The sequence below is a fragment of the Pleurodeles waltl genome, chromosome 7 (genome assembly GCF_031143425.1).
Source record: "Pleurodeles waltl isolate 20211129_DDA chromosome 7, aPleWal1.hap1.20221129, whole genome shotgun sequence".
Taxonomy (NCBI): Eukaryota; Metazoa; Chordata; class Amphibia; order Caudata; family Salamandridae; genus Pleurodeles; species Pleurodeles waltl.
In genome coordinates, this window is record NC_090446.1 from 1,031,960,838 (window position 1) to 1,031,987,522 (window position 26,685).

Genomic DNA, 26,685 nt, shown 5'->3' on the forward strand with positions numbered 1-26,685 from the left:
TAAAATGAAGGAGCTCCTAAAGTTAAGTGATGCAGGACTCAACAGTTACTTCTTTCTTCAACAGTGATTATCCTTTAAATAAATGCTTGCCTGTTTCTCCTTTTTATTGTTAGCATCTCTCTGAGTAAACAGCAGCAGAGTACTGCTGTACACCAGGGGGCCACATGTAAAGGTCAGGAGGGCCTGTGGCCCCGGGGCCCTACCTTGAGTATCAGTGCGCCACACCAACCTATGAAGATTAGGAAACATCTAGAGCTTTGTTAAATTCCATCTCAGCTGTACAGTTGTGCAAATTCTGCAGCGGCAAGAAGCTTTTACGATTGCTGAGCTAAAAAAGGTTTAACATAACTGCTGTGCATTAAAATATTTTTTTGATTTTGTTTTCCTTCATTTTATAGACACCCTATTTCTGGCCAACACAGCAGTGGCCAGCGGAGGACACAGACTATGGTGAGTAAGAAAAGTGGCAGAGAAACTATGTTAAACGTTGATGAAGAAATTAAGGATCATATTGTGTATTGCTTAAGAGTCTGGGGCAAAACAGCATGCCCATACCCCACCTTGCCTGATACACAGACACTACGTGGTGTTACCTTCGCTTTCCTGTAATAACTACTCCAGAATCATTGTCCCTGGCCTGCTTATACTCCTTGTGCCAGCTTGGTGCCTGCCGCATTTGTTGGGGCACTTGCTTTATGCATTCACTGCCAGTTCTATGAAAATAAAACTGCTCCGGGCCACCTCCTTCCTTTGAATTTAAAATGTCCACCATATTTCGTTTGTCCTTCGTTGTGGTCAAGCTAGGACCATTACGGCTTGGCTAGGGCCATCCAAACGTTGGTGCCCCAATCCAGGCCTGTGTCCAGTCTGTCTTTAGCTTCTGCTGTGTTAAGACCTGAGGAGGGATGTATACAATCAGCGATGGCACTACCCTAAGGCACTTTTTGGCAGCTGCCTAATTGTGTTACCTGGGAGAGGCAGCAGATTGTACTGGATTGCAGCAGTGAGTTGAAAATGCAACTCTTATTGTAGGTAAGAAAGCATGAAGGCATCAAACCTCTGTTTTGCCCATGGCATCTAAAACGCTTGTAGCTTTTCTTTACACAATAGTCATCCGATCCCCTCATTTTTTGTTGGTAATGCCTTTTCCTATGCACACAAATATTACTATGTACTACCCTTACTGTTTAGTCAGAGATAATACTCCGAAATCCGTCTTCTGGATAGTGACATTTATGACCTCACGGCAACCCATAGTAAGACCGTCCCCAGTTTTTCAAAGATTTGAAGAGTAATGGCAGTTCCATCTTCTGTTGCAAACTTATTTCATTCAATAAATGCTCCCAGTGGGCTTTGGATTAGGCTTCTTCAGACACTGTCGTCTTTGGTTCAAGAGTTTTCAACCACTGCCTTGATTCATTGTCACTCACATATTGGGTCAGCCCACAAACGTTTTATAATTCTTACCTTCTTTCTGATGGCAGTTATATCCTTCCCACTCCACTGGAATACTTGAGGGACTATTTTACATATCAAAAGTACACAAACATGTAGTTCTTTATCTCCTCTGTGTATCATATACACAAAGCAGCCATTATTTGATCTGGCTTCATGGAAAACCTCATGATTTAAAACAAAATCTTAATAAAAATAAACGAAAACATATAGCCATGAATGTATCTCCGTCAGCCATCTTCGTCCATTAGTTTGTTTGTCATTCATACTTTACCTCCACCCTCTACACCATACAGCTTGGGCAGTTTGCCAGTCAACTTCAACCATAGGCTTTCCTCAGTGTGACCGACTATAGTTTGTTGGTGCACATCGGCCTAAACATTAACCTACTTCAGTGCCAAGGATAGTAGGCCAATCTCTAGTTTTAATTTTGCTTTCAGTTCATATTTTATTTATTTTTGCAATGGCTCATTTGTTTGTGCTGTTGCAGTTTAAACCAGCCAGATTAGTAACACAGCATCGTATTTGGCATTCATTTTTCACATTGAATGCCGTTTGCATGAACAAATTACGAGTGTCAGACCCAATGGTTTGCCAGTGCTTGTTGTATGTGTTTTGCTTTGCACCATGCCTTTTGCATTGCTTTTGTCAGTGCTCGAGAGCGAGCTCCCAACCCTTTGACTTTGCCATTGCTTCGTTTCGATAAGCAGTGTTCTACCAAGGAAATGCCAGTCTGCTATACAATAAGATTATTATCCTCCTTTTCTCGACTATGGAGCTAGACGGGGTTGGATATATCAGGTCATGTGACTCGGTGAAGTAGTCGATGCTGGTGAGAAAGCTACATAATTTCCTCAGAAAAAAATACATTAATAGGAGATGACATAATTGGCAGTGACAGTCGCAGTCAGTTGCATTGACCTTTGACCTTGAACTGACACGTTTGCAAATAATAGTCCAAAACAACTTAAAGCGCCTATTATTTCTCAGTTTAACCACCGTTTTCACACACTCTTTGTGGAAAACAAATTGGCAGGAGTTTGGAGAACAGGGCCGCAGTCAGTCGTGATCTGAGCTGTGACTGAGCTCCCTCACTACACCAACAAAGGAATGCAATGAGGCAAACTAGTTTAAAAGACGGTGGCCTTGGCTCACTTTGTGATCCTAGCAGTTTAGCAATCTGCAGGCAAAATGGCAGTGAAAGAGATTACAACGTCAAAAGTTAACCCTAACTTTAAGAAAAAAGAGACAAGGGAAAGTAAAATGAGAAAATGTAAGACAAGGGCTTCAGCATGTTAAGGTTGGTCTGGCAGGAAATCTCCATGAATGTGTAAAGCAGGAAACAAAGTCTCAGACTGGTATGAAGCCATAGGGTCATGCAACGAAGACGCACCTTTGCTGGTGGATGTTCTGACTTCATCTTGATCTTCTGGAACTTTCGATCTTGGAGTGAGGGTCACTGGGCTTTTTCAATTCTCCTTAATATTAAGCTGTCAAGAGACAAGTACCTCCAGTAGGCAGGAGCTATGCCTAGCAGGGTTTATGGCGGTCATTCTGAGACCGCCAGAGTCGCGGATGACGGAAGCACCGCGGAATGGCGGTGCTTCATAGCCCATTCTGACGCCGCGGTCAGAAAACCGGGGCCGGCGGTTTACCGCCGTTTATGCCCCGGCTGGGCGAATCCGCCATGGCAGCGCTGCAAGCAGCGCTGCCATGGGGATTCTGACCCCCTTACCGCCAGCCTGTTTCTGGCGGTTGTCACCGCCAGGAAGAGGCTGGCGGTAACGGGTGTCTTGGGGCCCCTGGGGGCCCCTGCACCACCCATGCCACTGGCATGGGCAGTGCAGGGGCCCCCAAACAGGGCCCCGGCCGGCTTTTCACTGTCTGCCTAGCAGACAGTGAAAAGCGCGACGGGTGCAACTGCACCCGTCGCACGGCCGCAACACCGCCGGCTCCATTCGGAGCCGGCTTCTGTGTTGCAGGCCTCCTTCCCACTTAGAATGCCGGCAGCAGTCTTTTGGCCGCGTAGCAGGCAAATGGCGGTTCCCGCCTGGCGGGCGGCTACCGCCGCCCGCCAGACTTGGAATGACCGCCTATGTTTTTTGACATTTTTTAAATAGTCCTGAAGGAAAAAGATACAAGTAGAGCTAGACACAACTTTTCCAATGATTCTCGTAGGGGCAGGCAAGGATTTGCTAGCATAGCGGCTAGACAGGACAAGTTGTATCTTTTTTCTGTTCTATGCTGGTTCTCAAGTGCCAGTGGGCCAAATATAAAGGGACAAATCATGTACCATAGGTAGGTGATCCTAAACCAATCTCTAAAAACCTCCCCACAACCTAAATGTCCACCATTATTACTGTGTGATATCATTTGTGCTTTAAGAAACTATTGGCTGAGGCTAAAATTCTCATAAAAGCTGAAAGTTCTAAATTATTGTAACATCTTCTGCTGGCACTTTTCTATAATGTTCCACAGAGCACCAGAGATGTAGATTCCAGGACGGACCTCTTTGAAAAGAGCTAGATGATGGCAGAGCTACTCGCTGGCAAATATCATGACAACAAGCTAAGGCCAGTCTGCACCTTTGCCCCCTGGGTATTGAGTGTATTTCCTTTAGTTCTCAGGGAGGAACATGGCTTAGACAGGGTCATTGAGAAGTGTGACTAAGTCTGAAATATTCTGTTCACAAAAGTGAATACCTTAATAATTACTTAATATGGGTGAGGCATTTGTTTTATGTACCAAAGATGAAACAGGTGTCAAGATGTCTGGCTACAAATTAATTATTTGCCAGGCCAAACTATAGAATTCAAATTGAATGAACTGCAAATGATTACTTCTACCAATCTTGTGACCAAAATTCAGTATCCTCCAATATTCATTTATGTTTATCTGTGTGAGAGATGAGTCTCACATAAAGGCTTTAAGGGGTCAGTCCAGCCTTTTTGAACGTCTGGCCACTCATTTTTAATTATGTGAAAATGTCTTGTAACAATTCTAAATTGGGGGAGAAAGAAGTTTAAGCTCCCCTACTCTGCTTCCTATCTATTATATCTATAAATCCAAGATAGGGAACATGCTTATATTTTTTTTTTACAAAGTTTTCCTTGAAGACAAAGTAGGAACATCCACATTTTGTTGGAAGTATCCTCGTCAACTAGGGTTAGTAGTGGGGTGGAAACGGGAACTAAAACTGACTTTAGGAAACCAGTATGTTCTAATCCTTTATACCTTTCTGGATCCTTTGGCAAAATTAAAAATAAGTGGTTCAATGTATATGGAGTCTTTATGGTCTTCTACATCAACAAAGGTCTACTTGTTTCTGCCACTTATTTAATGCCTTCTGATCAAATGGCTGTCTTCCGGAGCAACAAATTAGTAGGTCCCTACTACTACTGGCTAATTAAGGTTTTGATTTCTCTAAATCATGCGCTTTTTCTGCTTGATATGAATTAAATCTCATTCATGCCTCATTCATACTTTCCTTGGTTATTGGCCATAGTGCATATTCTCGTCAGCTGGTAAGTTTCTGAGGGCTTATATCCAGGCCTCATTGAACCTTAGAGGTGGACATACCCTGTAGTCACACATTTGTCAAGGGTACACACCCACCCGGAACCTATTTGCAGCCTCCTGACTCTGCATGTTTGATATGAAAATATCTTGCTCAACTATTCAATAACAGAACTGATGGAATAGGTAGAGTGGTCTGTACGTTTATTGTTGTCTTACCAGGGGATATTTTTATGAATATTTGAACATTCCCCTGGGTCAATACCTCTCTTGCCTGTGTGACACCAATGGAAATGCACTTGGAGAAAAAATACACTACATTTTGTCAAGGTTCATGTGACTGAAACTTGTTTAGGAGGACTCAATCCACAGCATAGGACCAGTGCCTAAAATGAAAGTAACAGAGGGAAACTTACTATGCAGTTTGAATGCTTTATAACAATGTTTCTCACATGCGGTTATTTCCTGTTGTTGTGTATTTTACCTATGTAGAGCAAGATTTGACATAATATACCCAGGACTCAGAGATGATATGCATTTTTGTAGAGGACCAGGAAAGAAAAACATGCAAAAAAACTCTGATTCACACAATAGAACTTCCAAAATACATTCAGTGGTAGGGTACATTTTGGGAGATGTATCGTTATAACATTGCTCCCTCAACCATCACTAGATGTAAATGTTTATATTTTAGCTATTTAAATAAAATGACATATCTTATCTAATTCCCTTCCTGTCCCACCACTGCTCTTTCTGAGATATAGGTCTGTCTACTGAATCGCAAACTTCATGAATCTTGTTAAAAGTATCTTCGTTTCTTGATTATGTGAGTCAATCAGAGGCAACAAACCTCCAGTTGAGATTCAGCATTAAGTGGAATAAGTGGATATAGAATTACTGCTGAGAGATTCAGACATTATACTTGTGGTTGTCAGTTACATCTCTAAAGCAGTAGAGCTGTTGGTGTTACATCACATGAGTAATTGACAATTGGTGGCAAGAAAGCATGAGGTCAAGCACACGACTTACTGATGTTAAAACATGGAAAACAGGGTTCTAGATTTGGCTTGCCTGAGAATAAAATTATGACTTGTGGCAAAAAATGTTTTGTCCAGCACTCAGAGACTTGTGCTGGTAATGTCGCCTGCAGACATACTATTTTACAGTTGTTTGACATATCATTGCATGCTGTATCCACATTGTTGGGAATACGCATTCACAAGAAGTTACTCATTTGCATACACCTGGAATTATTCTATAGGAAGCTTTGGGACCTTTTGTTTTTTTACTATATACTTCGGCCCTCATTTACAGATTGACAAGTGTCCTGCCATGTGCCATCAGCCCAGCAGTTCTTCTGAAGTCACTGAAAATTTGCAAGCGTTGTTGTTGAGTAAGGTTAAGTGCTGAGTGTTTTATGTGGCTGCTCAGCAATGTTTGTTTTACTAAAAGGAAACTCTCACAGTGTGAGTTTATTTTTGTAAAATAAAACAAAAAACATAATGACCCTGAGACATTGAAAGTTTTGTCACAGGGTGTTGGGGTCATTTTTTTCCCTTTGGGGCCTTTTGGCCTTTCCTGGCTGTCCTGGCCACACAAACGTACTCCAGAAGGACTGCAGTGCTTAAACCGATGGCCACAAATCTGTCAGGCAATCCATGAAAGGTTTCTGCTGGCGGAGCCCGTAAAACACTGCCAGCGGTAACATAATGGTGCCCCCTTTAAACAGAGCGGGTGGACCGTCAGTCCGGCAGAGAGAGCACATTTTGGCATTAGTCTGTACTCAAAACACTGAAGGAGGGCATTAGATTGACATTACTACCAGGATTCTACAGTCACCATGCTATCCATCCAATCAGCTAGATCTCACGCTGAGTCATGAACCCACTCTCCAAGAGATTTTCTTGACATGCAGCTGCTATGCAAACGTGAAAAATGATGGAGATGGAGGTCCACTTGTTACCAGCACGTCACGAACAGGGGAATGTGTTCAAAATATCTGGTACGTGGATTAGATAATTAACTTTCTTTTCAAACAGTTTCTAATTCAGTACTTGAACTTCTGGGTGCTTCTGGTGGAACCTGCACATTGGCTAACAGAGTGAAATGGACATAGCTGTACAGTGAAACATGAATCCTACACGGGCTTCAATTATCCACACAAGTCAGTCCCTGGTGATAAGAAAAGTGTAAGCACCTCTGGTATGGGTATCTGGTAGAATCTTCCATTAGTTCATTTAGAATGATTATTTGTGTAGTGATACTCTCAATGCACTGTGCCACACAGTAGAGGTGGAGGCAGAGGTTCCTTGATAGTGGAAAAGGGGGACAAGACAGAGGCGATACAGTTGTCTGCCCTCCAAACACTAGCATCTCATTGGCCTATCAATAGTGGATTCGGGGTATGTGGCTTTCAGCGTTTGGTTAGCAGGTAACTAGGGAGGGGGGAGCAGGAGAAGTAAGGGAATACTAGGAGATCCAGCAAAAATGATGCCACATCCTCTGAGGTAAACTTAGTAGAGCTGATTGAAATCAGGAGCTGCCCCTTCACTATGGCGAAGGAGTGTTGCCCCTCCCCCCGGCTGAGCAAGTAGCAGAAAAACAAAACCACTATTGTTTTCTTTATCTGCTGCTGGCTCAGCCAGCAGTGCAGGTAGGGGCGGGGCTGGATCACGGGAGGTGAGAGGGGGAAGGAGGAGGGAGTGCACCTAAGTGCACATGTGTGCTTGGCCAGCCGTCTCAGGTGCACTGTGTTTAATAGCCGGGCTGGAGAAACTGCACAGACCCCAGGGTTGTGTCTGAGCGGCAGTCCGAGCCTCCCAAACCAATCCTGGTGCTGCTTTCATGCTACGTTTAGCATGAAAGCAGCGTCAGAATTTCCATGGAGCCTGTGCTGATGTCCCAGTGAATGCTGGGACACCGCATCAAGGGAACAGGAGTGAGGTGGCAGGAAAGGGCGGGAGAAGGCGGTAAAGTAAGTTTATTTTTTATTTTTTTCTGTTCTTTATTCCCCCCCTCCATCTCTGATCCGTACCCCCACTCCCCACCCCTCCTCTTCAGATTTGCGGTGGCCTCCACTGCTTGAAATGTTCTGCATGGAAACATAATGGACTTAGGGGCAGATGTACGCAAGGATTTTACCCATTTTGTGTCCATGGGAAAAAGCTTTCGTACATATGGCCCTTATTTCCATTCTACCTGCATCTGAGGAACACACACAAAAATTACCCATCAAGTTGGCAGAATTACAGTCTTCTGTGCTTCTCCTCGTTTGCAGAAATACAGTGCAGTGATTATGCTCATCTGGTGAAATTATGGATTTTACAAAGTTTCGAAGATTTAACATCAAACTAACATTGCCTACTCAATGAAATGCGAGTCCCTTTTCAGAGTATCCACTTACTATTGCAATAAATTGTCTTATAAGGTTTGGCCACAGAGTTTAGTATGTGATTAAATGAGAGCCAGCAGCTTATGTTCACTTTTACAACATTTGAAACTTGTCGTTTTTCCTTCTCCAGCAATTTACTTGGCGAAGAAAAATATTCGGAAAAAAGGAGTTTTAGAAGAATATGAAAAGGTACAGTAAAAGCACACTCATTTTTAGTCTTTACAGTGTAACATTTATATTTATGCAGCAGTTATTAGTGGTCAGTTCCCTGTAGTAAAAATGATTCACCTATGTTCATAATGGTAACAGAATATTGAGTCCTACCTATTGTGCTCCGAAAGATGTGCACCAAAAATATAGACAACAAACATATTGAGAAGTTGAGTTTATAAAGGTAAGTATAGATTTAAAATACCTAACTCCATATGTGCGTACCTCGAAGTTGAAGACATATTTAATGTACGTAGAGGTGGAGTTATGAATACTTAATAAATACTAATCATCATGATGTTTGTTGATATTTAGATTGTTGCTACAATATTTTTGTAGCGAGGTATTTTTGTTTTTGACATTCTGGCATGCAACTTCTGTTTCCCATCGTTATTTGGATACTTACACTGGATTATTTGCTCTCATCCAGGCCCGGTGGAGTGAGTGTGAACTCAGCACCCTCTCTCCATCCAGTCAAGCTAAGCTTTACCTATATTATGAATTCCACTTCTAAGTATCAGACTATGGGGGTCATTACAACCCTGGCGGACGGTGTTAAAGCGGTGGTAAGACCGCCAACAGGCTGGCGGTCTTATTTTTGGTATCATGATCATGGTGGTTACCGCCATGGTCATCCGCCGCTTCCCCGTTCCGCCCGCCAGGGTGGTGACGACCTCCGGGCTGGAGACCTGGGTCTCCAGCCCGGTGGGCGTCACTATACCGCCGGCGGTATTATGACCCGGCTTACCGCTGTGGATTTCCAGCGGTTTGAACCGCCATGAAATCAATGGCGGTAAGCACTATCAGTGCCAGGGAATTCCTTCCTTGGCACTGATAGGGGTCTCCCCTACCCCCCCCACCCCCACCCCGACTCCCTCCCCTAGACCCCCCACCACCCCTGCCACCCCCCAAAGGTGGCAGGACCCCCCTTCCAACCCCGACACCCAACATCACATCACTCATACACACACGACATGCACGCAGGCACCACCAACACACATACACGCACACACACCGACATACATGCATACATCCACACACACAGTCAGACACGCACACCCACATTCAAACATACACGCACACATCCATACAGACATACCCACAGACATACAGGCACCCATTCCCAAACATGCAACACCCCCGCAAGCATACATGCACTCACACCCCCCTCTACATACACATACGCACACCCCCATGCACCCACACAACACACAACACCCCCCCCCTAACGGACGATCGACTTACCTGTTTCGCCGATCCTCCGGGAGGGGACGGGATCCATGGGGGCTGCTCCGCCAACACCACACCGCCATCAGAACACCACCACACCGAATCACAGGACGTGATTCGGTGGGCGGTGTTCTGTTGGCGTGGCGGTGGAGGTGGAGCAACCTCCACTTCCCCGCCGGCCGCCAGTATGGCTGTTGGCGGCTCCCCGTCGGAAAAGAGACGGTGAGCAGCCAACAGTCATAATACGCCGAGCGGCAAACCGCCACTACTGACGGTCTTCCACACGGCGGTCCCTCTGCGGTCTTGTGAAAAGACCGCTGAGGTTGTAATGACCACCTATGTATAGTGCCAAGCTTAAGACAAAGTGTTAAGCCTGATGTCCTAAATAGTGTGTTGTTGCTTCCTCTAGATTTTCAAGTAAATTATTAACCCTCACATTGATTTCTTAGGTTCAACGATTCATAATAAGCTCAGATCTCTCACACACCAAGTTTAAAAAATAGTTCTGCTCTTTTTAGGGATTCCTTCGCGTGCACTAGGAAGAAACTGACTAAGGATGAATCCAAAGGACTGCTGCACCTCTCCACTGACATTAGCACTTGTTTTCCATTTTCCATGTAGCAATTTCAACTTATTATCTTAATTTAACACTGATTGATGTGGGTACCCCTACAGGTTAAAGCGCTCCGACGCCTCGACAGGGGTAGCAAGCGCTATATAAATACATTTACAATTACAATCACAAGGAACTTTGTGCTACCAACTCCAGTGCTAGTTTGCTTAAGAAGTAAGACAAAAGACAATTCCGTTTTCAGAATGTGACAAGTTGGGGGTGATAATTTTGTTGGGGAGGGGGGTTCATCCCAATAGACTTGTGAATACACCTGCTGTAAACCAATCAACAAAACTCGGATAATTCACCAACCAGATAAACCACCTACCTTAATCAGGATTTCATTTTATCTCCCATCATGGCTTTCATATTAGCAGTTACTTCTGAAAGGAATGGCTCTGGAATGAGGCGGCCCATCTGCCCATATTAACGGATGCGGATAGCCTGCCATCTCCAACCTAGAGAAGTTCCGTTGGCCGTTGGTGATGGCGGGATCTCAGTTGAACAGGCTTTCACGCTACGCATTTCCGCAGTTGCGTCAACATGAATAACGGTGTTTTGTTGTACTAACAACTGCAATTAGACTACTTTATTTGATACACAGGTTACTGCTGGTTTACTGTATTGTTGACTATAAGGTTAGAATCCGGCCTTTCTATACCTCTAAGGTGTGCACAGGTTTTTGTGGTAATATAAATATTTATCATGTTTCAGCAGACAACTCAGTGATTGAAGACTTGTTTTCTGAAATCTGCAATGTTGTGTTCCTTTCATGCGCAAACAAATGGCTCGTGCATAAACTGAAAACCACAGGTGTCATTAGTATGAGTCAGAAATCGGCAGGCATCACTGATAACGGTGATAGCGGAGGAACATGTACACACAGAATTAATTGTGTCAATGCTATTTGTCCATTTAACTCAACCATTTGACTCAACACATATGTTGGTCGTTTGATTTATTACGAAGTTTGCTCATTTTAAGGTTGCTGGAGTATGGTTCTGGTTTGAGCTCTGATTTCAGCTGGTATTCCCGAAAGAAATCAGGAATTATATATGTCACTTGAATAGGGTGTAACAAGTAGGACTCTGGAAAACTGAGGTCCTCATTTACAAGAATCTGATGCATCGGCATTGACGCGTCAACTCTCTTGTGCCTGCCGCAAATGCCCAAACGACGCCATGAATGCACTGTATTTACAATATAGAGCTCCATGGTTCAAGTTTTAAGGGTGCATCAGAAATCCTGACGCATCTGTTGGCGCTAAAGTGAGGTATTGCTGGAGGTGCATCATAACTAGTCAAGTCCAGCAATGCATCAGAACACAGAGGAGAGTCCTATGTTAAAAGCCATGCGTCAATACAGTACGTATGCCTGGTCTGAGCAGGAGTAAGAATTTTGATGTAATCAAGTCACAGAGTAACAAAGTGAAAAGTTGTAAATTTCACTGCGTCGGTTCTGCGTGACTTTTCACCTGGGAACGCCTACCCTGCACACATTATACCTGGTGCAAGTGTAATGTGGCGCGGCCTCTCCAAACTCATGCATTGGGCCCAATGCATCAGTTTGTAGATGTGGAGCAGTGTGGAGCAGATTGCGCTGCTGCTGCACAAAAAAATGATGTAACCGTGGCACAGGCTCCTTGTAAATGAGTCTCTGGGTTCTTTTCTGCTGATTTCTTCCCGATAATGGGGACAAGTTCACCAATATTTTCCACCTGCTCAAAGCACGTGGACAATGACAGCTGGAGGGCTAGAAGGGGAGAGGGAAGTACTGTTTTCAGACAGGCAAGGGCAAAAGATAAGGGTAGTCTGGGGGAGCTTTGTCTGCTTTCCCTTGTTGCACCAGGGTCGACCTGGGGAAACTGTGCTCCTCCACGCAGCCCCTTCAACTGTAGTGGTTTCATTAGGTGCAGATCTTCACCCAGTGTCTTGAGACACCAGGCTACCTGTATCCCAACTGGATCCCAACTGGAATTAACTCTCTGTTCATACTCAGGTCCTTTGTCTAAAATGCTCAGCCAGTTATTTTTTGCAACATTCAGTGCCCAACTAAACAATATTTGTCAGTTCCTAACCATGAAAACAAGCCCTGCATGTAGAAACAAGTATGTGAATGTATCTTGAAATAGAAAGTGCTGCAGGCCGCCAATTCTGTCATTTACAAAAACAACCCAAACATCCTACTGTTAGATTTTCACTTCCTCTGTATTCATCTTACCCCTAGGATCAGACTGGCCCATAGAGCAATCAGGCAGTTCCCGATGTGCTTGTCTGAAAGGTCAGTGTATGGAACGTGTTTTGACTTTTTACTGGCCAGTTTTATGGTCTGCTGGGCCAGTGTTTACTGTTGATTTCCTTAATATTGAAACAAACACTGCCTGCAGCAAGCTCAAATCCATGCAGTCTTCTATACCTTGCATAATACCAATACATCTCGTTTTTACAAGTTGAAAACTGCCCGATTAGTAAACATGGCCAATTTGTTTAGCTTTCTAGTCCGCTAATTGGGATCACTTTTGTTTTAGTGCCCAGGTCTGTTTTCTCTCCCAACCGACCCTGCTAATCCCTTCCACCCCAGCTAAGCCTATAGTTGGTTCCTATGACCTATCCCAACCTCATGATTTTGATATTTCACAGTGAGTTCCAGGTGAGGGGAGAAGGGCAGTTGGGTTTAAGTTCTTGACAGTGAGATGACCTAGGTTCTAATATCTCCTGTGTGTTTGAATATTTGGTATAGGTTGTAGTGAGGTTTTATTATGTTTGTGCCTGTTTGTTGTTACAAAACAGGTCATTTTGAGTTTGGCTTATGCTGGTATAAGGGTATAAGAAATTGGGTTATTAGTTGAGTTAGGTGACAACTTACCTCAAGTAATATTAACAACCCTTGTTGAGGTGAACCCTCAAAGTCACTAAATTACCCTGAGTGCAACCCCAGGTAGCTGTTGTACAGAGCAGAGAGATTTACCTTCAGTGGGTACAGTATTTATACAGCATTGATTCAGTAATTATATCAAAATACAAAACAATAGAAATCCCAAACCAAATTAGAAATTTAGAACAAAATTAATTACCAAAATACCATGAAAATGACAAAATCCAATAAGGAGAACCGGTGGTATGATTTTTTAAAAGTTTTAAGTAGGAATAGTGCCAAGGAGCATAAAGTACCAATGATAGTTAATAGTTTCAGTAGATCGGGAGCTAAGCACAATTTTAGGCTGGCCACAGGGGATTGTGGGTTGGATACAGGAACCAGATTTGTCCTGGTCAAAGATCTTACCTTCTGACATAGGGCCTGGTTTAGATCTTGGTGGAATCGGTCCCAGCATTGTTTTTCCATCGGATGATCCATCCTCTGACTAGGCGGACTGCCCGCATTATTAAGATGCTGATGGGCCCATAGACAAAAGTCTGCCAGTGAACTGCTATCACCACCAGAATTTTACAGCCTCATCGTCAGTGCGGTAGGCAAAACTGGCTGTCGGTGGGACCACTGCCAGTATTACCACTGGGCCAATCAAGATGGACTTTCCCCGCCGACATAAATGTGGCGACTAAACCTCGACATTTGAGTTGGCGGAATCAAAAGCAAATAAGTTTGAAACTTATCTTTTTTCTGCTTTTCACTTCCCTTGCCACCATGTACCTGATCGTACAAGTCATATCTTTTCTGCTGCTACTGGACCAGGATAAAACTCAACCCAGTCATCACCGGAACCGAAGGTAAGTGACTTTTTTATATGTTCCCATCAGAGTTATGAGTATACATTAGCTCTGGGCTTGTGCTTTTTAAAAAAATACTTGCAAGCAATAGTACAAAAATGACCAAAGTGTGTAATGTGGTAGTTTAAGAAATTTAAAGAAACACACCTAAACATTTTATTTACATTCACTAATTTGGTCCACACTGCCCTCATGCTAATAGACACCTACACAAAAAGTCACATTAATCCTGAAATCAAAATGCGTCCATACAAGTGTGTTTAATCATTTTCCCTAAACTACAAAATTAGAATCACAGACATAACACATTATTTGAACTACATAAATCTAATAAAATGTAGTAATTGCACTACACAATGCAACAAGTGGGTTTACAAGAAATGCACATTCAATGTCTCCCCTAAACTTAAAACATTTCATTAATGTATCAATGTCACATTGATTTTCTGTTGCATTTTCTGTTAATCATTAAAAATAATTTAACTCAAAAGTGGTTTTATGTGTAATGTATAAGTGTTTATCATCAACACTTATCATTCTTAAATAAACACACCTGCATATACAAGTTACAGAAATATAACATGTTTAATTTTGATGTAAGTGTCCATTATCACGATGAATGCTTGCACCAGAATTAACATGTCCATTACAATTATTCATCACTAATGTAAGCACTATACAAATGCTCCAAAAATAAAACCAGTGTCATAGGTCCTCCCACCTTTTACAGCAGGGAAGGCCGCTTGTAGACCCCCAGGGCCCACACCTTCTTGGCGATGGCCTTCCCTACCACCTTTTTCTGATGAGCATGGACCTGTATGGGTACGAAAAAAGAAATTAAAAATGTTTTGTGAGGTTTTGTTTGTTTTTGTCGCTGTAATACACTTTTGTAAAACCTGTCACAAGCATTTCTGAAACGTTAGTACAGATTATTTTCTAAAATATATTATGTCCTAGGAAACACTAATTTGTAGAGACTTGTTGAGTACCCTCATCACTTTTCATGTCCTCATTTTACAAATCCAGGCCCCAAACATCATCTAGGACAGGGGTCTGAAACTTTTCCTGCAGGAAGAGCTACTTCTGATCAGTACAAATCATTGCGAGATACTGGAGGCTAAACAACTTGTACATTGTTGGCACACACACCCACGCCCAGCTTCATTGTCTTAATGACTAATGTTTTTAGAGCTAGATATATGGTTAGACCCAAATACTATGACTAAGGGCAGTCTGGAAGGGCTGTCATGTGTATCAGTGAGAGCACATTTTTGGGGATGTATGAACATGTGTGTGTAGAAATTGGACATATTTGTATGGGTGACTGAGACCGTGTGTCATATGTACTTGCAGCTCAGGACATACATTTCCCCATATGTGGCACCATTCCATGTCTAAAACATACAGATACTCATTACTCAGACAATGGGATACATTTAATGTGGAAAAAAGATTCAGACAAGTTCAGAACTTGAAAATGTTTTTCTGAACTTTACATTTCTCTAATTTCGACATATGGCTGTAATTTTCAATTATACTTAAGGCACATTTTCTACTGGCTACAGAAATTAGGAGGAATGCAGTTTGTAAATGGAAAATTTTGAATTGTGAGTACATTGAAATGAAAAGTCTCCTTATTCATCCAGAGAACTTTTTATTTCAATTTACAGACATTCAAAAACTTTGTTAAACATCATTTTGTTCTCAGCTAAATTATTGAGTTGAACACACTCCAATAACAAAACTTCACTCAAGAACTAAGTTGGACAATGTAGCCTCTGTTTTAAAAGAACTAGTTAGTTAGAAATACATTTTCCATTCAAAATGTACCTGTTCCTCTGGGTTCCCATGTTACTGGCTGTACAGGGACAAGACCTCCATGGTCAGCAGTTCCAACTCCTCAGCGGAGAAGTTAGGGGCTCTGTCACCTGCTTTTCCTGGAACAGTCATTCCCAGAAGTCAACAACAGCAGCATAAGTGGAGAAGGTATTGTTGGCTGCAATGTTAGGAGGTAAGTGAGCTTTTTGCATAACCCTGTGTACATGTACATGACAAATGCGATTGTCAACGGAGGCCGACACAGCCATTGGGTTTTGTACGTTGCTGTCACACATGATAGCCTATGGCTATGTCCATCATGGAGTTTTGCATACACTACGCTGGCAATTTCTGCCATTGGATTGCAAATGTCCTGGTGGCAAGGTCAGGCGTCAGCCATTTTAGAATGTGAACTAGTATGTTTTCAAATGTTAAGTCCGTCACCACCACTCAAAATGGTGACTAGTTTGTTTACACATTAAAAAGGTGTACATTCCTGTTTTATGATACATTTGAAAAAGTATATGTAACGTGTCACGGTGTTTAAATGCAATAATGACACAGTTTATTTTATACTTCCATTGACGTAATTTGGTGAAAAATATAAAACACTTGTAAAAAATAAATTTTAAATGTATTATTTACACATTATTTGAAAAAAAAATCAGACATGTAAACCATTGTTATTCTAAGATGCAACATCACTAAAAAAGGATATTTACATATCTGTCACAAGAACATGTGGAATTTTACAAAGACATGAGATGTGTGTGATTATCAAAGTACTGTTTGCCCATTTAAAGTGATTTGTCTTTTTTGTCATAAATGCAAACATATGAACCCAGAGAGAGGTAGAAGACGACAGCTTCAAGTCTTCACCATGGAATAGAGCAATATTATCCAAAAATTCAGATTGAATAGGCAAACTATTCTTGATTGATATCATGCCTCACAATAGGAATCCTACCTCAATAACACCAATAGTGAAAATCATGGCAGTACTCCATTTTGTGGCCACATGATCCTTCCAATACACTGTGGCAGTATCAGGAAGCATGTCACAATTAACTATCAGTAGTGTGCTACAAGAAGTCCTTTCTTCAATGATGAGACACACCAACAGCTTCATCCAGTTTCCACAAAATTAGTATTTTGCAAATGTGAAATGAGATTTTTATGCTTTGGGTGGCATATCACATGTGGTTGGAGCAATTAATGGCACACAAATTGCCTTAGTGCCACCACAAGCAATGGAACAGGTAAACCGCAATCGGAAGAACTTCCATCCAGTCAATGTACAAGTTGCCTGCTTACCTGATTTGTACATCTCAAGCATGTGTGCCCATTTCCCAGGTTCAAAACATGATTCATTTGTACTACATAACAGCAGCATACCCCTGCAAATGTAACAACTTGGACCTAAGAGGGCCTGGCTTGTTGGTAAATTCAATCTGTCAATATGATTATTTGCTTGATTTCGAGTTTAAGAATGTACAATGGAATTAGATATTTTTGCTCAATATATTTTTTACTGCATAAAGAAGACTCAGCTTATCCTGACCAACCATGGTTGGTAACATCGCTGAAGAATTCAACAAGGCCAGGGGAAGTCTGCTTCATTGAGGCCCATGGAAGAACAGAGAGAGGCCAGTGGAGCAAGCTTTTGGATTCCTAAAGGCCAGATTTTGCGGTCTGGATAAAATTGGTGGTGCCCTTCTCTACTCACCCATTAAGATGTGCAAGATCACTATTGCCTGCTGCATGTTGCACAACATAGCCCTGCGATGGAATATCCGATACGATGCAGAGGATGGAGACCATGATGAGCCACCCAGTGAGGATGTTGAAATGCCAAATTAAGATGATAGTGGTGAAGAAGAAAGAATTGATGTACTTCAGGATGTCATTGACAACTTCTTCACGTGAATGTAAGTATAGCTTTACCTAACATTACATTCAATGTCCAAAAAAACTTGCAATATTACAAGCATATCAGTCTGTTCAGGACATGTTTTTAGGAATGGGTAGTTTGGGAAATTCCAGGGCAAAAATGTTTGTTGATGAAATTTCTGATACATTGACTACTGTTTTAATTTTCATTGTTTATTTTTGATTGTTCTAAGTAAATGTGCCCTTATTATTTGTTATTTCTAATGTGTCTATTTTGTCATGTAAATTAGTTATTTTTTCCCTGTTATTCTGTTTTGGGATCCGTTACCATGTCATCTTCATTTGGACATTTCAAAGTTTTGGCATTTGCTGCCACATGCTAATGTTGCAAAGTACAAAGGGAACATAGGTTGATTTATGAAAAACACATACGCTTTGGATTTACATATCTTGTACAAAGACAAATTGCACAGTGATTGAATAGAAGTTTATGAGATTGTATTAGACTTGTTTCCTGTTGAATGTTGCCACAAAAGCAGTATGTGCTGCTTAACGTGCCCTGCCCACATGTGTAAGTAGACCCATAGCATACTCATCTCCCTTCACATTTGAAAAATCCTCATTTTGTGTTACATGTATGAAACTGTTGATGTGTCTCATTATTGTATGAAGATTATGTTTGCAGCACACCACTTGAAGTTGATTGTGACATACCACCAGATTCTGCCACAATGTATTGGAATGATCCTGTGGTCACAAAACTATGTACTGCAATGGTTTTGACTATTGGTGTTTTTGATGTGGGATCCTAGGAGGTCTTGCTCCAGCTGATGACATGAATCAATAATAGTTTGCCTATTGAATCTGTTTTATATGATTATATTCTGTTCTTCCATGGTGTCAAGGTCTGGAAATGTAACAAAAATGAGACAGACTATTTTGTTTATGCATGTGTTAATTTTTTTTTTTCATTTTGCAAACTATTCTTACTAATGTATGAGATTTCTACATTATGATGTGTAGTGTTTGTTATGTTTTTTTTAACATGGGAGAAGCATTATCTAAATATAACATTTTTTGTTGAAAAATTATTTTGATTATTTTCATTTTTAAAATAATGACGGAAGGAAGAAAGAAAAAAGCAATTACTACAAGAAATACAACCTGAGTCATACAGGATGAAAACCAAATGACAAAGTGGAAAACCACGAAAAAGAGCCAATCATGGTGAATTAAACTATGATTTTAGAAGCAAAATTGTTTGAAGTCCAATGTACAAAATACAACTGGCATCTAAAAAGGTAAATGTGTACAGAATCTATTCCACAGAATGAATGGTAGTCACACACAGAAGGAAATTAGGTTCTTCATCTCTTGCTGGTGGTAGTGGATGTCTTGCCATCCTCTCCTGGTGGTTCGGATGAATGTCCCCTTCAAATGAAGCGGGTCCCAGTTGTAGGGGCTAAGGTGGTTGCAGGTGTTTCTGCTTGTGACAGGGCCTCCCTGTCTGTGGCTGAAGCAGGTGTAGTGGGCCCAGATGTCATAGGGTTACAGACATGGTTAGATGTTCCTGGGAAAGCCCAGCACATATGGTGGTAAATGTCAAACAGCACCCTATTCAGGTAGCTCAAATTTAAGTTTAGAGTTTGCATCTCTAGATTGTGCTCCCTCTGCAACTGCTTAATGTTCCGGTGCTCTGTAAGGACTTGGCCCATTATGTCTTGGGACTGATGTGGGGATCCCAAGACTTGATGAATGGTGGTCTGGGTGACAGTGAACCTGGTGGCCACACTTTGCTGGCCCACAGATTCCCTCCCATGTACCCTACCCCCACTATACTGTGCCCCTGAGCCAGTGTGCCACATCCCACTGGGGCCTGGCTGAGCTGGAGGTGGTGGTGGTATTGGCGCAACAGTAGCCAGAACTGGGGGAGGTGGGGCACAATATTGGGGTGACGCTCCTTTGGACACAGGAAGTGAAGATCTCCATTGGCTGAGTTGTTGTAACAGCTGGGGTGGGAGGTGTAGGTGAGGGTTGAGTGAGACTCACTGGAGCTGTCTGCCCAGACAGACCAGATGGGCCAAGTTGCTCCACATCACCTGGACTTGCAGGAGTGGAGTCCTCCCCTAAGGCTTGATACTCATCTGGAGTCGAGGTATCCTCAGTGGCAGATGGTTGTCCACGTACTCTAGGTGTAAGACCTAATATGAAATCCAAGGATTTTTTTTTGTAAGAGTCTGGATTATGCATCAAATGTATTTTGAGCTACAAATGAAGCAAACTAACATTAATAAATTGGTATTTATAGTATGTTTAGACCTTTCCGTGGTTTTTGATATTTATCCAAACATTCTAAATTACACACATTCAAACCTCAAAAAAAGGCATATGAAGAAATGTCCTGAAAAGAAAAAGATTACTTAGGAAGTGTACATAAACAATACTACATATTCAACCCAGTTCAGTGTGGGAGAGAAATGAGAGGGTAGCCATTCCAAGGTCTAGCAGCAAAAATTCAGATTATTACATAATTTAGTAGGATTAATGACATTGGTCATCATCTGAACTTTTCTAAGTAAAGTGATTGGAATTACTACTTATATTCTGCATACAACATTACATGATATAAAACCTTTAAGTTAACATACTCTGAGTTGTGAAACCAATTACATCACTTCAATGAAATGACAAGAAAGTGACAACAGAAAAAATACATGAAATAATCCACTTTGAATTCATTGCATAAAATGTGGTTTGAACAATGTCTGATATCTGTGCATATATGGAAGTAAAGAGAAAACGACCAACATCACATTGCCAACATATTTTCTAGATACAAAAACAAGGCATCATGGTAGTTGTAGTCCTTTCAATTTGACATTGCCAACACTTGGAAAATTGAAAGTTGAACATTCCTATGCAGTGAAGGTGTACACACATTTACAAAATAATGACATATGGGAAATGTGTTAATAGGTGAACAAAGTTTTGAACCTTGTAGTAGGAAAACCACAGGTGTCATGCAGGAAAATGGCTCCTTGTTGCAGTTCCCTCCTTTTTTTCCCTGATATTGATGCTGACTTGAGTGAGAGTGTGCTGGGACCCTGCTAACCAAGCCCCAGCACCAGTGTTCTTTCACTAAAAATGTACCATTGTTTCCACAATTGGCACATCCCGGGCACACAGATAAGTCCCTTGTAAAAGGTACCTGTGGTACCAAGGGCCCTGTGACCAGGGAAGGTCCTTAAAGGCTGCAACATGAGTTGTGCCACCCTAAGGGACCCCTCACCTAACACATTCACACTGCCATTGCAGATTGTGTGTATTGGTGGGGAGAAAAAGGCAAAGTCGACATGGTATCCCCCTCAGGGTGCCATGCACACCAAACACTGCATGTGGCATAGGTGAGTCACCCCTCTAGCAGGCCTTAAAGCCCTAAGGCAGGGTGCACTATACCACAGGTGAGGGCATAGCTGCATGAGCAAAATACTCCTACAGTGTCTAAGTCTATTCTAAGACATTGTAAGTACAGTGTGGCTATAGTAAGTATATGGTCTGCAAATTTGTCAAAACAAACTCCACAGTTCCATAATGGCTACATTGAATACTGGGAAGTTTGGTATCACACTTCTAAGAATAATAAACCCACACTGAAGCCAGTGTTGGATTTATTACAAAATGCACACAGAGGGCATCTTAGAGATTCCCCCTGTATTTTACCCAATCCTCCAGAGTAGGACTGACTGGTCTGTGCCAGCCTGCCACTGAGAGATGAGTTTCTGACCCCCTGGGTGAGAGCCTTTGTGCTCTCTGTGGCCATAAACAGAGCCTGCACTGGGTGGAGGTGCTTCACACCTCCCCCCTTCAGGAACTGTGACACCTGGAGGTGAGCCTCAAAGGCTCAGGCCTGGTGTTGCAATGCCCCCGGGGCACGCCAGCCAGTGGAGATGCCCGCCCCCAGACGAGTTCCCACATTTGTCGGCAAGTCTAGAGGGATAATGAGAAAAACAAGGAGGAGTCACCCCCTCAGCTAGGACCATCCCTAAGGTGTCCAGAGCTGAAGTGACCCCCTCCTTGAGAAATCCTCCATCTTGCTTTGGAGGATTAGGACCAATAGGGATAGGAATGTGCCCCACTCCCCAGATGCTAGATGCAAATTGGCATCTAGGAACTTCAGTAAGGAAAAGATAACTTTCTAAAAGGTACATTTCCTTAATATTAATTAAAATCAGATTTCACCATTAAATTTAATTTGTAATAACTGATAAAAATACTTGTTTAATTAGTTTTGTAGCTAGTTCCTTTCCCAAGATACAGAATTACAATGTTAACCTGTAATCTGGTTCTCTATGCGGGACAGACACAGTGAAAAATAGGCGTTGGGTGCTAGTCACTGTAAGGACATATTAACAATAAATGTCTGCATGTCCTATGTTTAAATACCATGAAAATGCCTCCCACTTTAGGAGTTTAGGATTTTAAATCAAAGACTTTTCTCAGTGGGCCCATTAAGCAAGGTGCCAACCTGGCAAGATTGTAGCGCCCACACTGCAGTAGTTATGGCAGTGGTTCGGTGGAAAACACCAAGATCCCTGCCTTCCTAGAGGGAGTCTGTGAATATGGTGGGCCATCTCCCTTCAGAGAAGCCGATGCTATAGCCTTTCCCAGGTTGACCTGTTGTCCATCTGCCAAGCTTTAAATCAGGCCTAAGATTTCTTGATATTTCGATATTGTGATTTTGAATCTCTTTCCGAAACAAACCTCAACGTTAAGTAACATATTGAAATGCCTCATCTAATAAAGTGATGCATATTGACACTAATGCTCCGGACAAACAGCAGGACTTTTATAATAACTTATGGGACCCGATCCCTTAGGGTCACGTGCTATTCCCAATGCTTCCTAGTGGGTACGAAAGGCTACTTTCCCTATTGAACAAATTGGGAAATTTCTGGTTAATTACAGTATTATTTTTCTAATCTGTCATAAAAAGTGGGAATAGTGCGACGGAAAAACTAGTCTTTTATATTTGTTCTCAAGCAGAGAGAATACAGAAAGTGTCGCTCTGATAACCGAGGTTAATTTAGTTCATGAGCCAGAGAACAAAACTGTGATGGAAGAAATGTAATCACCACAGAGCTCTAGAACAGGAAGCACTGACACCAATCATACTACGTTACTGTCCAACATTTTAAGAAATTTCGATATCGCTATCGGACTCTTCATAGCTCTACAACCAGTCTACATCTGCGATTTATAACACTTGCAATATTTTTAAAACTCCGTAGAGGAAAATGCCCAGTTGGCTTAGAGGTGGCGTTTCCCCAATCTCAACACCTCTCACTGTTTGGCAATAAGGACACTGAGATAAATAGAGATGAGCCCGTGTGCTGAGCCCGGGTTAACACAATGTTGTCGAGGTGAAGGGACAAAGTCTGGATTGAGTCCGCCTGGTTCGGCGACCGTGAATTCTTCCAAAAGACAACATATCCCGCGGCTGCAATACATAAACCTAAACGTACATTTAGTAGCCTTGACATGGGAAGTCAAGGGATAGAACGATTCTCGAGACAGGAAGGAGTTCAAGGAAAGCAGCAGTATGAGGATTTTAAAGGGAAGAAGAAATTGAAGGCAAATGGACTTGTCATCCTGACCCCCTAATTCGGACTTGGTGAACTCGAAACCATGTGAAATAGGTTAGAGTTCAGTGCAGCCTTTCTGGTCTGGGTATGGAGGCCAAACATGCCATCCTGGCCCTGGTTGTGATGCCGTTTATTAATATAGATCGTGCTACAGCATATGAGCCTGCAGGACCTTCCAGACAACATACCAAAGTTATCTTTATGTTTATATCTAGTGGGTTGTGAACGCCGCATACTTTGCAATAATTGGTACATGCTGAAAGAATGCCACCAACAGAAGGTGCCTGCACAAAAGCTCAAATCTTTACACTCTTTATGTTGGTCCAACATACGCTAACTAACGAGAAGGTAGATGGGTCCTTACCACAGCATTCTGATCAGCATGTAAGCAGCAGATCAAAATGTGGATTATATTGCAGAATATCAAAGGTAGAAAAATATCGAGGGGACAGACATCATTACAAGATTACTGAGGAACAAAATATCTAAGAGGTAAGCCCCACAGAGGGAGGTAAGTGTTTACTATTCATAACTCCACATCTACGTACCTTGAAGACATATATATATATGTTTGTGTATATATATATATATATGTATGTATATATATATATATATATTTATATATATATATATATATATACATACATACAGATAACCAAGGTATGTGTATGTGGAGCTATATGCAGAAAATGTATAGAAACTTACCTTTCGATATTTGTTCCCTTGATATTCTTGTCACGACATTCTGTCCCATTGATACTCTGCCTGCAATATCCCGAACTTGGGAAAAAGCCCGTTAGTTAAAAGATGTTCTAATAAGGTATCACAGCATACAACAAAGTTCATTTCTATAACCAACTCGTATACACCCAGCCTTTTGCCTAAAACATTATTACATTATTCCCTTCAGTGTGCACAGGCATCAGTTTCATTATGTCTTTTTTTCTTCTTTAGGAAAATTACAGCTTTCTAAATACAAAGATCAACCACAAGTGGGATTTCGTTGTCATGCAGGCGAAAGAGCAGTACAAGTAAGTTTATTCCCATCGTAGGTAAGGTAACTGTGCTCTCTAACAAGCATCAACTTAAATGACTAGAGATTACTGATAGTAAGAAACAAACATACTAGTATACTAGATCACTGGTGAAACCTATCACATGAATGGTTGACCAGATAAGGGGATAGAATGGTTACACATAGGGCCATATTTATACTTTTTGCGTAAAAAAAATTAGCGCCGGCTAACGCCATTCTGAAGCGCCATGCGGGTGCCGTATTTATTCAATGACGTTAGCCGGCGTTAGCCGCCGGCGCTGCCTGGTGTGCGTGAAAAAAAATGACGTACACCAGGCAGCGCCGGCGTAGGGGAATATGGAGCTTGGGCGCCAAAAAATGGGGCAAGTCAGGCTGAGGCAAATTTTTCGCCTCAACCCGATTTGCGCCATTTTTTTCGACTCCCAACCCCCATTGAAATGACTCCTGTCTTAGCAAAGACAGGAGTCATGCCCCCTTGCCCAATGGCCATGCCCAGGGGACTTCTGTCCCCTGGGCATGGTCATTGGGCATAGTGGCATGTGGCATGTAGGGGGGCCCAAATCAGGCTCCCCTATGCCACAAAAATAAAAATAAAAAAAACTTACCTGAACTTACCTTAATGTCCCTGGAATGGGTCCCTCCATCCTTGGGTGTCCTCCTGGGGTGGGCAAGGGTGGCAGGGGACGTCCCTGGGGGCATGGGAGGGCACCTCTGGGCTCCTTCCGAGCCCACAGGTCCCTTAACGCCTGCCTTGTCCAGGCGCTAAAAAACGGCGCAAAAGCAGCTGGACATAATTTTTTTTTTACCCGCCCACTCCCGGGCGTGAGTTTTGCCCGGGAGTGTAAATACGGCGCACATGCCTCGGAGTCAATTTTTTAGACGGGAACGCCTACCTTGCATATCATTAACGCAAAGTAGGTGTCCACGTTAAAAAATTACGCAAACTCCATGGACTTTGGCGCTAGACGCGTCTAACGCCAAAGTATAAATATGGAGTTCGTTTTGCGTCAGAATTGCGTAAAAAAAAAACGGCGCAATTCCGGCGCAAACAGAGTATAAATATGCCCCATAGTGTTTATTTAATGGGCGAAAACTACCATGGCACACAAAACGATGAAACAGAACGGCCACATATAGATTCTGAACTTCTAAGAAAAGGTGGAGCCTATATCACACGTCTTTATTTGCATCAGAGATATATATAGACTCATTATGCTTTGTGAATGAATTGTCTCACAGAATGGTTCATTTTGATTTTTCCAAACTTCACCCGATTTTTCGAACCATGGTGATTAGCGAGTTGCAATATGCAATAGTCATCAGTAAATAAGTGAAGATGTTTTAAGCAGCAAAGTGATTTTATATCAAAGATAGTAATCGAATAATATTATGCGAATTCATGAATAATTTTATAATAATATGACCAAGCACTTTTGAACTTAATGAAGTACAAACTGAACAAGTAGACTCATATGTTTGATGAATATGTTTAGAACATTGTGACACCATGTATCTGTTTTCTATATCAAACTCAGGATGAATTCTTTCTTCAGCATCGCTGAAATTACTTTGAGACTTTCTCTGTTTCTATAGCACAGAAATGTAGTGCACTCTAGTTCGATGATGAAGACATTTTACAGACCGAAATGCATTACTTCCTTTTCTACACCGAACTCTCTTTTTTATCATCACTGGAATGTAATAAAAGTCTATCAATTTTCATCCATACTGTTGTTCCCGAATGCTGATGTAACGTATCTGACTTTATGCAAAGTCCTTTGCAGCACAAATGATAACCATCGCCCTGTGGTCTTCACAGGGCACGAACAAGTAAAGAAAATACTCATTCTGTAAGGGCAGTGACAGAGGCACACTGTTTAGTGTCCTCCATTAGAGCTTCAGTATTTTCTTGTCCTTGTCCCTGGTCCCCATTCTCTTTCCATGTGTTTTCTCCAAGCTTTGATCATGTGTGTATCATATTGGTAGGCTGTCGCGCGATATGCTGTAGACGGTGCCCCTTTGTAAGCCTGTCTTCGGGTAGGGAAGAGTTAAATAAAATCAATTTGAATGCAAATTAAGCACTATACTCTTAAGTAACCTGGCACCACTAAACACTTTCAGTTGCTACCTAGTTAATATAATCATGATGACATGTTCAA

General features: G+C 42.0%; 1 protein-coding gene across 1 annotated transcript in view; it reads left to right on the forward strand.

Moving 5' to 3' along the window:
- The window catches only part of RGS9 (regulator of G protein signaling 9), a 707,657-nt gene that overhangs the window by 316,298 nt on the left and 364,674 nt on the right, over window positions 1–26,685 (forward strand). Inside the window, exons 5-7 of the mRNA XM_069199876.1 lie at window positions 399–450; window positions 8,493–8,551; window positions 24,445–24,521. Coding sequence (XP_069055977.1) covers window positions 399–450; window positions 8,493–8,551; window positions 24,445–24,521 — 188 coding nt within the window. The remainder of the gene's footprint in view (window positions 1–398; window positions 451–8,492; window positions 8,552–24,444; window positions 24,522–26,685) is intronic.